Here is an 18,235-nt window from a genome sequence, read left to right as displayed (position 1 = left end):
TTCTCTAAGAATGTCAAATGAGGCTAAAAGTCCAAAGGGAACCAAGATCTAGTCTCTGTTTCAGATTGGCACTCAGAAAACTATACCCTGGAACTTGATTTAAATCCAATTTTTGTCCCATTGACGGCCATTATAAATAGCCATTTTCCATAAACAGGGGGTCATCAACTTACGACATTGATCCGTTCTTAAGATGCGGTGTAACCCAAATTTCAGTGTAAGTCGGAACACCATACAAAATAGATTACTCTATATGTACTGTACTGTAAAGGATTGTACTAGTATACAATTTATCACATTACATAAAAACAGTATTGGAAAAAGAGAAAACATTTTCTTACCACATTAAAGTAAAGTAAAAAAAAAGAAGTATTGTTTAATTACCCAGTGCTCTTTATCCTTAAGAATAGTAACAGTCGAATGACTCAGGCCAAGTGATCGACCAATGTTCGTTGGTGTTTCGCCGATTTTAGACCGCTTAATTATATCTAATTTCACTTCCATGGTGATGGCTTTTCTTTTCTTCTCTTTTCTTTCAAAAAGTTCATGGTAAATGGACTTTCACTTGTATAGCACTCTTTTACCATCGGTATTCAAAGCGCTTTACACTAAGTAGTCATTTACCTACTGATGACGCAACACCAGGAGCAACAGGGGGTTCAGTGTTTAGCTCAAGGACACATTGTCTTGTTGGTGGGGCAATTGAACCCACAGCCTCTCAGCTTGGAGATGACCACTTTACCACCAAGCCATGTCGCATGCGAGAGAGAGAACAGGCAAACATAACCTGAGAGACGCCGTCTTCCTCGCCCACAACCACCACAAAGCGTCTTCATCCTAGTTCGCAATTGTTTACGTCATTCACGACGCTAATGCTGCATTCACATCAAACGCGAACGAGGCAAAAAAGCGGACAGTTTTGTATTGTAGTCAATGTAGTTCGCGCGATGGGGCGTCTGGTGACGTGAACGATGCATCGCGAGCAAAGTGAACTCGAATTTAAATTAAATTTAAATCAATTAAATTAAAAAAAAAATGTAACTTTGGTTGTTGCGGCGCGACGCGCGACCAATCAGCTTTGAGCACGTTTAACGTCATGAATCATGGTGGACAGTTTGCAGTCACACAGAGCTATCCAATACGACCAGCTGAGCTTTCAATACAAGAACGGAGCCAACCAAGACCACTCACCTGGCTTGCAGAGTGGCGGAGGGGGGAATTTTGGATCATTGGTATGTGCAACATTTACTTCCTTTTGTTGAACTGTAGTTACTGTGCCAAAACAGCGACAGTACAACATTGACAGCACAGTACTTAGCACTGTATCCACCACTTGATTGCAACATTGAAACTTTTTTTTGTCAGACGAGGACTGCCACAAAGCAAGGGACACTCAATGTAAAAAGAAGAAGAATATAGGTGATGTTGGAGAAAACATTGGCCCTTGTACATCCCAGAAAATTGATTCTCAGCGGGGCTCTCCTTACACTGTAAATACATGATACACTGTAAAGTGCACAGCGAACTCACGCCCCACCCCTCGCGCGAACCTATGAACAGGCTAAATGCCAGTAGTTAACACCCGGCGACCGAAAGCCCTCCGAATGAGTGTTTTACAAGTCATTTACAAGAAAGCTGTTTGAGGAGAGTAACCTAATATTCATAAAGCCGAATCTAAACCGATAAAGTTTTCCCGATCTTTTTGCAGTCATAAAGTTAGTAGTACTGAACAAATACTAAGATTGTGATGCCTGGGTCACAGTTTGTATTTTGAGTAATTAAAACCTCATTGCGATGTTAATAATGTAGGAATCAGGTTGTTAATGGCTACCACACACGTACTAATATTCCGACTAGGAACTACGTCACTAATCAGACTGATTGTGGAAGCATGATTACATTCCTCATTTAGCACCACCTTAACAGAAATCTTGTCGCAAGGGGATTCAGCATTAAGTAATGTAACAGTGAGTGGATTGCAGTGGCCTAAACTAAGTAAGCTATGTGTGTTATAACAATCCAGCCTAGTGCCAGTTAACTCTAGTCTTAACGACCACACCCATTCTCGCAGGCTCTCTACTCATCTGCGACTCAACATGCTCTAATCTGAGAAGTCATGGAAAACTCAAACAGTAATCTTTGTTTCCAGAACGAGTGATGGCACCTTCCCAGTTAGGGTGAAGGCCGTCCATCTTCAGCAGGTCGGGCCGGCCCCTGAAAGAGGCACAATTAACTAAAAACCTGAAGCCTTGCTCTGTACAAAAACTAGCCATCTACCCATCTACTGATTAAACGAGAATAATCTGCTAAACCTCTCATCATTGCCTCTCGCAGGCAGAGGGCCAGAGACAATTACTCGATGCCGTCTCATCTCCATAGCGCGATTACAAGTCCTAGTTATGTTCTTTGTATTCTCAGACTGCCTCATTCTCGTATCATTGGAGTCAACATGTATTACTATATCTGAGTAGGTAGTGCTGTTTGCATTATGATGGTGTCTAGGCCTTTGGCGTGCCAGCTCTTTAAGACTAGCTTCAATGTCGGGTGCTCCGGCCCCAGTAATACATGTTACTGTGGCTGGCATTTTAAGCTTAATGATATGGGTGATGGAGTCCCCTATAACTAATGTATGGGAGCCAGTAGATTGAGACGGAGTGTGCCTAACAAGTGGGCTGAAAAGAATTTTGAACAGGCTCACCGCGGCAAGCAGGCCGCTCAGGGTTAATGCTTACTGGACTAGTGGGTAGGCTACAGCCCGTACTAGCCAACGCTAGCATCTTAGGGAAAATGTTAACTGGCCTAGCGGGAAGGCCACGGCCCGCACTGTCAGATGTGTCCTTCTGATCGCCACTTATCAAACTACTCTGCTATAGCTGGTGGACACGTCCCTCCTGGAGAAAAAGCCGCTCCATGAGAATGGTCCAGGTGTTGCAATTGATTGGTGTGAGTGAATACTTACGCTAGCAGAGAAAAGGAGGATGAATGGAGCTAGGAGCTGTGAAGAGAATTGTGGAATCACCAGCTAATGAAGAATAGAAAGTCCTCAAAGGTAGCGAAAAGAAAAAAAAGAAAAACACCGGACACAAGTCGAACGGGTGTTTAAAAAAAAAAAAGAGAGAAAAAAAAATAGAGCTCGTATCTCCCGCTCGTGCTAAACAGCAGCCAGTACCAAACAACTTACACTAGTTTCCACCTACAAAAGGCAAGAGGAGTCCAAAGCTTTCTTTCCTCTTTCATGATCTCTCAGCCGCCTGTATGCTCAAAGCACGTCCTGGAATCCTCTTGCCTTTTGTAATAAATTAAAATTTAAAGTGTGAATTCTGCTTTTTGATCATGTTTGGTAAGCTCCTTGTTACTTGCTCTTAGTTGGTCATCCAAGAAACTGTTCACTGTGATCCCAACTCTGTACAGCCAAGACACGGAAAAAGAAGGCATATCAGTACATTTGTTGTATAAGGTTTAATATTTTAACATGGAAAAAGAAGGCATATCAGTACATTTGCAGTATAAGATTGAATAATTTAACATTTAATTCATCATGTGTATCCCTAACCATTCAACTTCCAAGGGGTGCCAGTGGCAAGTGCATTTATAGATGACTCACCTAACTGGCATGCAGGAAACCTTCATGGAAACCTTCAAAAAACAAATCCGCAATGCACTGAAGGCGCGATAGGCGAGGCGCAAAGTAGCAAGGGACCACTGTACTTTAAATTGACAAAGGAATTGGCAAGGAAAGAGTTAATGTGCTATCAACAAACTCATGTTTCCTTAATATGTTCATAAGAATATATACAGTTTGGCTGCATAAAAAAAAAAAAAAAAACATGACAAATCACACATTCACATTCAATACAGGAATTCCACAAACACTAGTTTATGTGTAGCATATACAGTATTTAATAACATGATTAATTGGTGTTTGTGCATTTAGATTGCACAAACCTGTTCTCACACAAGCAGATATCTTTGCGTAAAACTATTGAGTGAAATCCTATGCATATATAGTATACACTTTAAAGTACATGCACAAAAAGCATCTTTGCTCTCTCCACATTTTCTGGACAAACAAATCGTTCTGAGGAGCTCTTCTGTAATTTAGATCTTGAATCAAAGTAAAAAATGTAACATTTGTTACGGTACAGAGGAAGAGCTCTCAAACTCCAACGAATGATGTTCTAGGCCTCCATAGCCATTCATTTTCTTCAATTTCAGGTGATCCACCAAGAAAAGGCACTGAGGTTCCAGGACAGGCTGCTTCTTGGAAAACAGCTGGCTTATCTCCATGAATGTCTTATTTTTGGTCTCAGGTATGACTGTGTAGACATAGACGGCCACAGACAGACAAATGCTGGCAAAAACCAAATAGCAGTAAGATCCAGTGGAAATCTAGTGGTTGGATAAAATGGAAAACTGTGTGAGGACTTGCAATAGTTACAAAATTCCAAACATGGTATTGTAATTATTAGTGTTGTTCCGATACAATTTTATGGCCCTGATACCGATTCTGAAACACGGGTGTGCAGTATTGCTGATGCGAAACCATATCCATAACACCCCAGTGGTCCGAAGCTTAAATCGAATGTTGTACAGGGCTGCCTGGTAACTGTGCTAGCAAATTATTCAAAATGGCTACTAGTAGCTCCGAAGTTAATGACACTCCTGCCGTACCGGATGCTCTATCAGTGAACCTACTAATTGCCGAACTGGATAAACAACGAGTTTCACTTAAGGAGGACTTTTCAGTTTTAATCCACGATTCTGTAAAACCTTTGCAAGTATAATTGGCCGCTTAGCGAGAGACGGTGAGCAGCTTTGAGCTTTGAGCGCATCTCCAGAGCAGAGACTAAAGTGGTGCGACTGGAGTCCCTCAATAAAGTGCATCATGACCGCCAGGAGGACTTGGAGAATCAGTCCCGAAGAGTCACCCTCCGAATAATCAATGTACCCGAAGGGAGCGAGAAGGGCCGAAACTCGACCGAGTTCATTTCGGAGTTGCTCCCTGACCCACCAGAGCTCAAGAGAGCTCATTGCTCAATGGAACCTAAACCTGGACTGGGCAGAAGACCCAAGCCTTTCGTGGTCTGTTTTCACTGGTTTCAAATACGGGAGAAGGTGTTTCACTGGACTGGGTAGCACGAGCTGAAATTCGGTGAGACCGTCCTTTGAGAATGGAATGTCAGCGCTGCCATGGCAAGGAGGCGAGCTGCGTATAATACGATCAAACAAGCTCTTCATCAAAGAGGAGTTAACTTAAGGCTCCTTTTTCTTGCTCGTCTGCAAATGACACTCGGGAATGAAACCTTACAGTTTGACACTCCCGAAGAAGCGCAGGTTTTTTACAAGGAGCAAGTGATGACTGCTAATTAAGTTGCAGTTTGAACCGAAGCTTGCGTTACGAGAACACCTTGTTTTGTTTTTCTTCCTGCCTGCTGGAGAGTACTACCAGCCATACCGAGTATTTTTTTATTTTTGTCTTTTTATTTGATTATTATTGTTATTATTTTGTTTTTCGCTACAGCGCAATGTTTGACAATCACCACATGAACAGAAGGCGTAGTGCTCTTCGTCTAGTTTTTTTAACTTCGCGGGATTGGCTACATGAATTGACATTCTGACTCCTCGTTTAAGATGAACTGCCTTTCTTTTCTCTTTGCCTCCCTTCTAATTTCAAACTATTTCACTCTAAGGACACTGGAGATGTGGATTCTATACCACCCTTTTTTGAGTATGATGATAATAATGATAGTAATTATTATTGCACTTGTTCTTATTCTTATTATTGTTATTGTGATTATTATTATTATTATGATTATTATCTTTATTTTTTTATTTTTAACTTTGTCTACCTCACTGTGTATGATACATGGATGAATAGTTACATACCTTCATCATAATGCTGTAGCGAATAGTTATTTCTTCATGTTAAATTTAGGTAACTTTTGAAAAGAGATGATTGGTGTCTCTAGCCTAACAAAATTTAGACCAAATCAGCTTGTTTGCTTCTTTATATTTTGCCTCAATTTCTTAAACTTTTCATGTACAAGATCAGTTGGATAACAAACAACAGCAGACTGACAAACTGCAATGTAATGATTTTTACGTCGACTTGGCTACACAGTGGTGTACCCGACAATGCTATCGGGCTAGCGGGTCACTACCGCTACGTGCGGATAGAACAGTGGAGGATTCCGGGAAGACAAGAGGTGGAGGTTTGTGTGTTTATGTTCACAAAGCTTGGTGCACGGACTCTGTCATTGTTGAACGGAACTGCTCTGCTAATCTCGAGTTTATCATGGTTAAGTGTAGACCATTCTATTTGCCTCTGGAGTTTACTGAGTTCATTGACTCCTACACCCACACAGTACTGGAGTACATCAACAGCACAACTGACAGCGTCACTACGGAGAAACAGATCACCACGTACCCTAATCAGAAGCCAAAGATGAACGGAAGTGCGTCTGATGCTGCGCATTCAGATCGCGTGATGCTCAGGCCTACAGCTTGTCCAGAGTCAATTTAAAGAGGGGCATCAAAAAGGCCAATCACAAACACAAGCTGAAAGTGGAGAAGCACCTTGCTTATTCTGACCCGCGACGCATGTGGCAGGGCATCCAGGCCATCACAGATTGTAAGACCAGCGACTCCTCCCTGACTGTGGTGACTGCATCCTTCATTGATGAGCTAAAAGCCTTCTATGCTCGTTTTGACAAAGACAATTTGCAAAACACTGCAAAAACGGAATACACTGTTGACCAACAAACCATCACACTCACGCCTACAGATGTTGAAAATGCACTGAGCAGAATCAACCCATGCAAGGCTGCTGGCCAAGACGGCATTCCTGGATGTGTGCTCAGAGTGTGTGATGTGTAGCTCGCTCGTGTCTTCACTGACATCTTCAACCTGTTGTACCAGCATGCTTTAAAACCACCTCCATAGTATCAGTACCAAAACACTCCTCTCCATCATGCCTAAATGACGACCGCCCTGTAGCACTGACACCCATTGTCATGAAGTGCTTTGAGCAGCTGGTCCTGACACACCTCAAAAGCGGTCTGCCCCCCACACTGGACCCACATCAATTTGCCTACTGAAGCAATAGGAGCACAGAGGATGCTGTATCAACAGCACTGCACTTGGTGCTCTCCCACCTGGACAATAAGAACACATATGCACGGATGCTGTTTGTTGATTTCAGTTCAGCATTCAACACTGTTGTCCCCGCTAAGTTAATCACCAAACTTGAGGATCTCGGAATTAGTACACCCCTCTGTAACTGGATTATGAACTTTCTGACCAGCAGACGCCAGCATGTCAAATCTGGCCACAACCTCGCCACCACCATCACACTAAATATCGGCGTGCCACAGGGCCGCATGCTGAGTTCGTTCCTGTACTCCCTCTTCACCCATGACTGCAAGCCTGTGTATGGATCCAACTCCATCGTCAAGTTTGCAGATGACACCACAGTGATCGGACTCATCACAAACAGCGATGAGTTAGACTACACAGAGCGGAGATTCAGCACCTAGCCGCATGGTGCGCTGACAACAAAACCAATGAGCTCATTGTGGACTTCAGGAAGAAGAGGAATGACACACACATACCCATCCACATCAATGGCATAGCAGTTGAACGTGTCTCCAGTTTTAAATTCCTGGGGTTTCACATCGCCTAGAATCTCTTCTGGACTATTAACACCTCCAGCTTGGTCAAGAAGGCTCACCAACGGCTCTTCTTCCTGAGGACACTTAAAAAGAACCCCCGGTCTGCCGACATTTTGAACAACTTCTACTGGTGTGGGATTGAAAGCATCCTAACTAACTGTATCTTGTTTTTTCCTGTTTTCCCCCTTTTATGTTGGCTCATGAATCAAATCAGCAGGCGAGCTGATGCCCCATTGGCCTTCATACGACGCCTCACGTCAGAAGCCTGAGATTTGTCTCCTGGAACCTGGAAGGTGTGAACCATCCTCTCAAATGGAACAAAGTATTGAACCATCTAAACCAACTTGGAGGTCATGTTGTCTTTGTACAGGAGTCTCATCTTTGTCCTCAACAGGTTAATCATATAAAACGGCCTTGGTTTAGTAATGTTTTTCATTCAAAGTTCCCAGTCAAAGCAAGGGGTGCTGTCATTCTTATCAATAAGAGAGTGTCTTCTGAATTATGGAACTCTATAGAGGACATCGATGGCTGATTTGTGATTGTTACTAATACACTGTGTGGCATGCCTCTGATAATGGCCTGTGTCTATGTGCCAATGTGGGATGATGACTGCTTTGTAACTGCATTTTTTTCCTCACTTCCCTAAGTGGATTATCATTACTTGATCATAGGAGGGGATTTCAATTTAAATCAAGATCCCTCCTTGGACACGTCCTCTTCTAATCTCCAGAAGCAATCAAAGTCTGCTAAGAAGTTGCAAATTCATAATGTTTGTTTGGGCATGTTTGACCCTTGGCGATCCAAATTTCCCTTGGATTAAGCCTTTGCTAAAAAGTTGCAAATGTATAATAGCTGTTTGGGCATGTTTGACCCTTGGAGATCCAAATTTCCCTTGGATTAAGCCTTTCCTTTTTTCTAACCATGTCCATCACTCATACTCTCAAATTGACTTTTCCCTTTCTAGATGATTTGTTCTACCGGAAATTCGAATGGAGGCTCCTTGCTTGCCCATGCACCTTTTAAGGCACAGCTGTCGAACTCCAGTCCTCAAGGGCCGGTATCCTACATGTTTTCAAACCTTTTCCATCAAAAACACCTGATTCAAATGTTTGGGATCATTTTGGAGCTCCTGCAGAGCTTGCTAATGAACTAATCATTTGAATCAGGTGTGTTTGGGAAAGAAAACCGGAAAACATGCTGGATACCGGCCCTCGAGGACTGGAGTTCGACACCTATGTTTTAAGGAGTTCATTGGTGTGCAGCTCATACTATTTTTTTATTTTTTTTATTTTAATGATTCCCCAGAATTTGTCAGTGCACTTTGTGGGAAGTGTGTAAAGCATTTATGCGTGGTCAGATTATTTCACATGTTGTTTACACCAGGAGGTCAGAGAAGATCCTGGCCCAATGTCTCCAACGGGTTCTGCCAAGCATCCCCAATCAAATCGGATCTTACAAAACAAGGAGGCTGTTAAATATAGTCTTCTCCCAGAGTTTGAATCCACCAGAGCTGATTGTTACATTAGATGCAGTAAGAGCTTTTGACAGTGGCACTTTTTTTTTTTTCTTTTTTTGTTCTGGAGAAATTTGCATTTAATTCAAACTTTATATCTTGGATTGTATTGCTTTATACTAGCCCTGTGGCTGCTGTCTTTACTAAAGGTCTACAAGGCTGCCCTCTGTCCCAGTCTATTGAGCCGCTGTCAAGAGGTTGGGTCTGAAGGCCAGTTTCCCTCCACTCTCTAGTCTGCTCTCAATTTCCTTTAATATATATATATATATATATATATATATATATATATATATATATATATATATATATATATATATATATATATATATATATTTACACAGTGGGCACCCGTGTTACGAACTTAAATCCGTTCAGCGGCTACGCTCGTAACTCGAACTGCTCGTATGACGGGCAATCCAAACCTATGTTAATTCGTGAATGCGTGCAACGCGTGCAAAAACCTTAGGTAAAAACATCACGACTTTATACACATATTAAAAATGAGGAACATAACCTACTGTAAAGTTAAATTAAATAACATAAATATACAAAGGAAAAATGACATTTACCTTTGGGGCGACGTGACTTGAGCTGGGTGGAGGCGGAGGGGAGCAGAGACCAACCCGCAGAATTTATTTATTTATTTTCTTAAATGGGAACTTTTCTCAAACTAGAACATATCACCGGCGATTTCCTTCTCTTTAATCCATAATAGAAGAAGCCTCTCCATTTTGTTGTCGATCGAGGTCCGTCCCCCGGCAAGGAAAGTCTTGCCCTTAGAAGATTGCCGAGCGGTTACGGCCATACTCACGAGCAAGGTTAACCATGCGTGAGCCTCCTTCGTATTTTTTTTTTTTTATTATCTCCTGCTTGGTTTCTATTGTCATCATCCTCTTACTTCTTCCTTTACCGACACTAGCAATTTTAGAAGCCGTGTCTAACAGATAAAGTTTGCAAAGTCTTAACAACATTCCTTCCTTCCGTTTTTGACTCATTTTCTCTCCTTCCTTCCGTCCCGACCAGCTGTGCCATCAAGCTAGATAAAGGCGTTCAGCCAATAGCATATCAGCATTTCTGTGATTGACGTGACGCCGACCAATAACATCCCCGTGAGTGAGACCGTGACTGACACCGTGACTGAAACAGTGACTGTGACATTGTAAGAGCAATAGCATATCAGCGTTACCATGTCATGCATAAGCAGATGCTTTCGTTTATGTAGCAAAGCGAGGTCAATTGTACGTACACATTGACTGGCAACGCGTGGCGAATTCATAGTTAAAATCATCAGTAATTTACACACATATTAAAATTTAGTACCATATTCACTGTACAGTTAATATAACAAGCATGGATAAACAAAGGATAAATGACGTTTTCCTCTGGGACGACGTTACTTGAGTGAGTGGAGACGGAGGTGAGCAGAGACCAACCCGCAGAATTTATTTATTTTTTTAAACAAGAACTTTTCTCAAACTAAAACATATCACCGGCGATCTCCTTCTCTTTAATCCATTATAGAAGAAGCCTCTCCATTTTGTTGTCGAGCTAGGTCCGTCCCCCGGCAAGGAAAGTCTTGCCCTTAGAAGATTGCCGAGCGGTTACGGCCATACTCATGAGCAAGGTTAACTATGCACGCGCCTCCTTCGTATTTTTTTATTATCTCCTGCTTGGTTTCTATTGTCATCATCCTCTTACTTCTTCCTTTACCGCCACTTACAATTTTAGAAGCCATGTCTAACATATAAAGTTTGCAAAGTCTTCACGACATTCTTTCCTTCTGTTTTTGACTGATTTTCTCTCCTTCCTTCCGTCCCGACCAGCTGTGCCATCAAGCTAGATAAAGGCGTTCGGCCAATAGCATATCGGCATTTCTGTGATTGACGTGACGCCGGCCAATAGCATCTCCGTGACTGACTCCGTGACTGACACCGTGACTGAGACAGTGACATTGTAAGAGTAATATGGGTCTTCGTTGCCGTGACAAGTTTTAACTTCTGATTTTGATGACGTGGCAAGGCGAAAATATATGAACAAATACAATGGCCGGCATGTCAGATTGCTCATAACAAGCTTTAACTACTGATTTTGATGACATGGCAAGGCGAAATATATGAACAAATACAATGGCCGATTGCTCGTAAGGCGAATGGTCTGTGCGTAAGCGGGGGACAAAAAACTCCGCGGACCACGCTCGTAAGTCGAAATGTTCGTAAAAGAGGGTGTTCGTAAACCGGGTGTGTATATATATATATATATATATATATATATATATATATATATAGTTTTAAATATATTTTTTTAGGTTCGGCACTTTATTCAGACACAGAACTCCAAATTTGCAGAGCCGGCCAACTGAAACACTGATTGACTCTCTCCTAGTTCTCTGTCTGGGTGAGAAGCGACACATTTCTCGTATTTATCGTCTCAGAAATACAGTGGCAGTTAGAGAGCCCACTGCTGCAAAGGAATCCTGGGAGGGAGAACTGGGTACCACAATACCAGAGGCAGCAAGTGTTATAATTTGTACACTCATCTTCGGTATGTGCATGGCACGGTGTTTTGCAGTGTAAAGTGGTGCGCAACGCTCCCTACACAAATGCGAAACTGTCTCGGATTTACCCCAACTTGACCGATGCATGCAATAAATGAAAATTATCCCCGGCGGACCATTTACACGTTTTGGTCATGTCCCAGGCTTGCCACATATTGGTCAGAAATGTTTAACACGCTCAGCATGGCATACTGTATGGTTTTAGTATTCACTCTGACCCATTTCTGGCTCTTTTTGGAACCCCTTTTCACGTTTGCAAACTGTTCTTGCATTCTCCACACTGTTAGCTTGACGACTTATACTCCTTAAATGAAAAATTTTCCAATCCCCTTTCCACAACAGATGGAGAGTTGCTCTAGTCCAGGGGTCTCCAAACTCGGTCATCGAGGGCCACTGCCCTGCATGTTTTCCAGGTTTCTTCCCAACACACCTGATTCAAATGATCAGGATCATCATCAGGCTTCTGCTGAGCTTGCTGATGACCTGATCAAAAAAGGAAAAACTCTGGGAGCATGACTTGATTGTTTGATCTTTGACCTTGTGGTGTTTTTGTATTAAGTGTTCCAAATAAAAAGAGTTATAAAAATATAATATGAAATAGGAAAAATAATAATAAAGTCCATAGTATAGTCTAGTAGAACAATTTTATTGCAATTATTATTATTTTATCTCAAACAGTGGGGCACAATCGGGGGGGGGGGGGGGGGGGGGGTGACGACCCCAGGGTAATGGCTTTGTTTTTCTCATTCATCCGTTTTGTATTGTTGATGTGATTGGCTTGAAATATATTTTCTGGCATATGCAGAAAAAATATGCCTCCAGCCTTTTTTTTTTTTAGTTTAGTTTAGTTTTTTTAACGAAGGTACACCAATTACAAGAGGACTAGTTTAAGCACTCGAGTTTTTATTTTGCGTGCGCTACAAAAAGTTGATATCTCATATTGTTCACAAAAGAGAGAGACAATTTGTAGACAGACATTCAGGTGGGTACTTCCACCATTTTTCCAGTTGCTTCAGTTTTCTCATCCCACTGGTATCTCCTTTGAAATTAGCTCTCCTGCAGTTCACCCATATTTCTCCTGCTTGTAGCCCCTGCTGCAAACTCTTGTTCATCCACATGTTTTGTTCTCTGATATTTTGTCATGTTTGAGGTGTTGACGTGTCCATTTTAACTTCACCTCTCACAACTTTCATGCTGCAAATCTTACATACTGCTATTGTTACTCAACATGAAAAATCTGCCCCGCCTTTGGTTAAAAGGGCTCCATTCCGGGCCAACAGAATATTTTTGTCACACAAACATACAGATGGTATGTGATGATGGCCATTTATTTGTTAGTACTCACTGATACCACCATTTTAATTCCATCTCAGTACCCCTCCCAATATCAATATCTGTATCGGAACAACACTAGTAAATATATGCTTTGGTAGGTAACACACGTATCACACCAACTGCATGTGGCGAAGGCCAACTTTAAAATAAACATACGAAAGAAAATGTAATTTTTGTACATGTACATTTTTATTTTTATGTTGGCCTTCAGAGTTGATATTGCAGAATCACTAGCTTTTCACTTAAAACAGTGTCAGTTATGTTGTCACTGTATGATACAGCACACGTGAAATTACTTTGATATTAAACTTAGTTATAAATGTTACAATTAGACACTTATGTTGACAATAGCTAATCAAATAACTAGGCTTCTGTTTCCTTTCTAGTGGTTGATATATGAATGAACTCAAAATAAATAACCTGCTTTTGGTATATATTATTTTTGTAACATTTACTACTCTCTCAAAACAGGTTTTAAATCACTGTACAAGAACAATTTTCAGGGACATGGTGTGCAGTTTTGTTTTATTTGTATTAGTCATCCCCATTTTAATGTTTCTGCATATCCCCTGTAATGTGATATGGTTGCACATGAAGGTTTGCTGAAAACTGCATGTGAGGACCTCATCGCACGGTTGCCCTACGAGTCGGCAATTTTCCCGATCTCTTGCAGCCACTCCTGTGTGAAGATGCAAGACGCGGGCACCCAAGAGGAGTAGATTTTAACTTCTTAGCGGGAGTGGGTTACAAATGCACTCACTGGTAGATTGCCGTGTCGGTAGCCAATTACCTGTTTTATAGGAGTGCCGGCATCTTCCAGGAAAGCCCCTTGAACTGACTGGCACATTGCCTGGCCAGTCAGGTGAAAACAGTACTAACTTTTTATCTTTTTTTTTTTTTTGTCATAGAGGAGGAAGTTCTCTGAGTGACAAGAGGCTGCAAGAGATCCAGAGGCCGATGATATGAACAGGGACAGGCAGGTCATTTAACTGGGGTAGCATAGATTAGAGTAGTTATAGATAGGCAAGGTCAGAAGCAAGGCAGCCAGATCAGTAAGAAGGCATTGGTATTGTTAGGGGCAGGAAGGTTCGGAAGAAAGACAGGCAGAACAGGACAGCAGGCTTTCAGGTAGTCAAGAGCAGAATCCAGGTGAGCAGAACAACAGGAAACATGAGAAGGTTTCGAATGGCAAAGACAATCTTCCAGGGACTGGCAGGAAGAGGCGGGCTTTAAATAATGGGCAGGTAATTAGTTGCATCTGGTGGTGATTTCACTGATTGAATGGAATGTGGTCAAACTGGTTGGTGAGGGAGAATGAGTTGGCTCGACAAGCAGGTTTTGCCAAAGTTTAAGAAACAGGTGCAAGTCTTGCCCTCTAACAAGGACAAGAAAACAAGCACTATTTTGTCATTGAAGAACATATAATTGACAAATTTCTTGTAGATGTGATCTGAAGCATTGTTTATTCTAAGAGAAAAGGTCTGTAGAGCTCTCCCCCAAAATACAAAATTTCAGCAACAAGGCTTCATTGCTCCCAGGGTGTGCACTTGTGGGTGTGTGAGAATATTGTGTGGAGATGTACATGTGGGGGAGGGGTGTGTGTGAGCAGATGCATGTGGAAATGAAAACACATACTGAATTGGCCCTTTATGAAAAGTTGGCATTGCATTGTGAGGAGGGGGTGGCTCGTTGCTGCAAAGAGAGTTAGCGGCGCTCACCACACTTTGATCCACTGTATTGTGCAGGCGGGGAACACCCTGGACTGGTTGACAGCCAATCACAGTGCATGCAGACACAATGGTTTACGCTCACAATCACACCTGAGGGCAATTTGGAGTGTCCAATACACCTATCATAATAGTTTTTGGAATGTGGGAGAAAGCCTGAGTGCCCAGAGATAACCCACAAGGGCTTGGGGAGAGCATGAAACTACCACACAGGAAGACCGGAGCCAGCTGGATTCGAACTCGGGGCTGTGCACTGTGAAGCAGATGTGCTAACCACTCTTCCACCGAGCTGCCCTCTGTAACGACCTGTTTTTAACTTTTTTTTATGACTATTTTTATTTGGATTGTTTTTTTATTCTATAATTAATTCAATGTTTTCACCTGTAAGAAGGGAAAGACAAATCCCACAGTGAAATTGGAAAGCCAGTTGAGAGATCCTCCCACAATGTATGCTGCTGGGCGGTGGGACTGTTTAAACAGCTCTGCTGTGACCAAGAAAGGAACCCCCGCTGCAAGAGGCAAACACATGCATAAGCAATTGAATTTCTCATCCTTAGGATCAATAAAACACCTGCAAGATCAGCAGCAAAACAAAACAGAAAAGATTCAAACAGCCAAACCTCTACAATTACTAAGCAACCCACTTTACCACCTGAACCAAAGCCACCAAAGTAAGACCAACATGCTCTTTTTGCCCTGCGCTATGAGGTAAAAAGACTCCAACTTGTCATAAAAGATCACCATCCTGGCAGGGCCACAGCAACAGGCTGGCCCTGCTAAGGGTTATAAGCTCAATGCAAGGAGGGGGTTGTCCAGTAATTGAAGGTTCAGCTGTTAGAATCTGTTTAATTTTCTGCCTGTGTCACCAGCAAGATCAGCCAGAATTGGCGGTCTTTGTGTGCATGCTGCAGTGGTAGAAATGGGCCAGGTTATTATTACTAAGTAATTACAGCAGATAACCATAGTGCTATTAAAGCGGTAGAGGGGCAACTCATGCCAGGGGCCCAAGTGCAAAACTGGGCCTCAAATCAGCAATTCCCCAAAAATCAGGAGTTGAAAATTAGTTTAACACTATCGTTAAAATTTCTGAATGAAACAGTCCTATCGTTGCACATTTTCAGAATTTATCGTCAAAAACTTTAATGGACAGTAAATTCCTGCATTTAGTGCAGCAGATAACTGCAAATTTTCACAAAAAAATTATTCAGTTGGTGAAACAAACATCAAATTTGGCACAGACAGTCCTGTCTTTCTAAAAGGGAAATTGGCCATGTGAATAATTAAAAATTAGACATTTTTGAAGATGGGCATTGGTGAATGACACACACACACACACACACACACACACACACACACACACACACACTATATATATATATATATATATATATATATATATATATATATACACAGTGGGCCCCCGGGTTACGAACTTAATCCGTTCAGCGGCTACGCTCGTAACTCGAACTGCTCGTATGACAGGCAATCCAAACCTATGTTAATTCGTGAATGCGTGCAACGCGTGCAAAAACCTTTGGTAAAAACATCACGACTTTATACACATATTAAAAATGAGGAACATAACCTACTGTACAGTTAAATTAAATAACATAAATATACAAAGGAAAAATGACATTTACCTTTGGGGCGACGTGACTTGAGCTGGGTGGAGGCGGAGGGGAGCAGAGACCAACCCGCAAAGTTGACACAGTTACGCTGTTATGCTATTGCTCTTACAATGTCACAGTCACTGTTTCAGTCACGGTGTCAGTCACGGAGATGCTAAAACATATCACCGGCAATTTCCTTCTCTTTAATCCATAATAGAAGAAGCCTCTCCATTTTGTTGTCGAGCGAGGTCCGTACCCCGGCAAGGAAAGTCATGCCCTTAGAAGATTGCCGAGCGGTTCCGTCCATAGTCACGAGCAAGGTTAACTATGCGTGTGCCTCCCTCTTTTTTTTATTATCTCCTGCTTGGTTTCTATTGTCATCATCCTCTTACTTCTTCCTTTACCGCTACTAGCAATTTTAGAAGCTACAGTATGTCTGACAGATAAAGTTTGCAAAGTCTTCACAACATTCCTTCCTTCCGTTTTTCACTCATTTTCTCTCCGTTCCTTCCATCCCGACCAGCTGTGCCATCAAGCTAGATAAAGGCGTTCGGCCAATAGCATATCGGCATTTCTGTGATTGACGTGACGCCGGCCAATAGCATCTCCGTGAGTGAGACCGGGTGACCTTAATCGACCAATAGCATATTGGCATCTCCGTGACTGACTCCGTGACTGACACCGTGACTGGGACAGTGACTGTGATGTTGTCACAAGCGTCAACTGCTGATTTTGTTGACGCAGCTAAGCAAAAATATATTTGCATACACAATTGCCGGCATGTCGGATTGTTCGTAATATGAAAGGTTTGCTCGTGGGGGACAAAAATCTCCATGCTCGTCCATGCTCGTAAGTCGAATTGTTTGTAAAACAGGGTGTTCGTAAACGGGGGGCCGACTATATATATATATATATATATATATATATATATATATATATATATATATATATATATATATATATATATATATATACACACACACACACACATACTATATTTTCCGCACTATAAGGCGCACCGGATTATAAGGCACACCTTCAGTTAATGACATATTTTAAAACTTTTTCCATGTACAAGGCGCACAGGATTTTCAGTCACACCCTCAATTAATGACATATTTTTAAACTTTTTCAATCACAATATAGTAATACTCAAAGTAATAACAATAATAACTCAAATAATAAACTAAACTTTCAATAGCTTAATAACTCAATGTCAATGTGACCAACCTTGTTCTACTGTAAACACACAAAAGAAACAGGTAAAACTTATTTTATCAGTACATTTCCCATCTACAATTCCCAATCTCAATATTGATCCATATAGAAGGTGCACCATCAGCTTTGTAAAAAAAATTAAGGCTTTTAGGCGCGCCTTACAGTGCAGAAAATGTGGTATTCTTTATATATATATATATATATATATATATATATATATATATATATATATATATATATATATATATATATATATATATATATATTGTCACAGTTCACCAGTTCAGCCACCTCACTTCCAGCTTCACCACACCCGCTCAGCCCTCCTGCTAATCAGCCTCGAACACTAACACCTGCAACCACTTACCCGCTCAGTATAAAGCCCGGTCACTTCCCTCCACAACCCGCCAGTTCGTCTCTATGCGCTACGCCGAGCTTTCCAGCAATTCCTCTTGCCAGCTTTGCCTGTTGCCCGACCCTGTTTGTCCTTGACCACCCGATTGCCTGCCGAATTGACGGGATCCTTGGTATTTCGACCCAGCCTGCCTCTGACCACCCGCTAGCCTGCCGTCTTAACCTGTCTGCCCGAGCCCCCCACCTGTCTCTCT

General features: G+C 41.9%; 1 protein-coding gene and 1 pseudogene across 1 annotated transcript in view; both read right to left on the bottom strand.

Moving 5' to 3' along the window:
- Positions 1–2,114: 2,114 nt before the first annotated feature.
- LOC148420536 (uncharacterized) lies at positions 2,115–3,630 on the bottom strand (annotated as a pseudogene).
- Positions 3,447–18,235, bottom strand: part of slc2a15a (solute carrier family 2 member 15a) — a 43,424-nt gene continuing 28,635 nt past the window's right edge. The window contains exons 11-12 of the mRNA XM_088421829.1: positions 15,181–15,308; positions 3,447–4,389 (exon numbers count right to left, since the gene is read on the bottom strand). Of these exons, the coding sequence (XP_088277955.1) occupies positions 4,135–4,389; positions 15,181–15,308 (383 nt within the window). The 3' untranslated portion in view covers positions 3,447–4,134. The remainder of the gene's footprint in view (positions 4,390–15,180; positions 15,309–18,235) is intronic.

This window comes from Hippichthys cyanospilos, chromosome 8, assembly GCF_059441005.1.
Source record: "Hippichthys cyanospilos isolate Australia breed blue-spotted pipefish chromosome 8, RoL_Hcya_1.0, whole genome shotgun sequence".
Taxonomy (NCBI): Eukaryota; Metazoa; Chordata; class Actinopteri; order Syngnathiformes; family Syngnathidae; genus Hippichthys; species Hippichthys cyanospilos.
The sequence above is the reverse complement of the archived record's forward strand: the minus strand, read 5'-3'. Positions and strand labels throughout refer to the sequence as shown.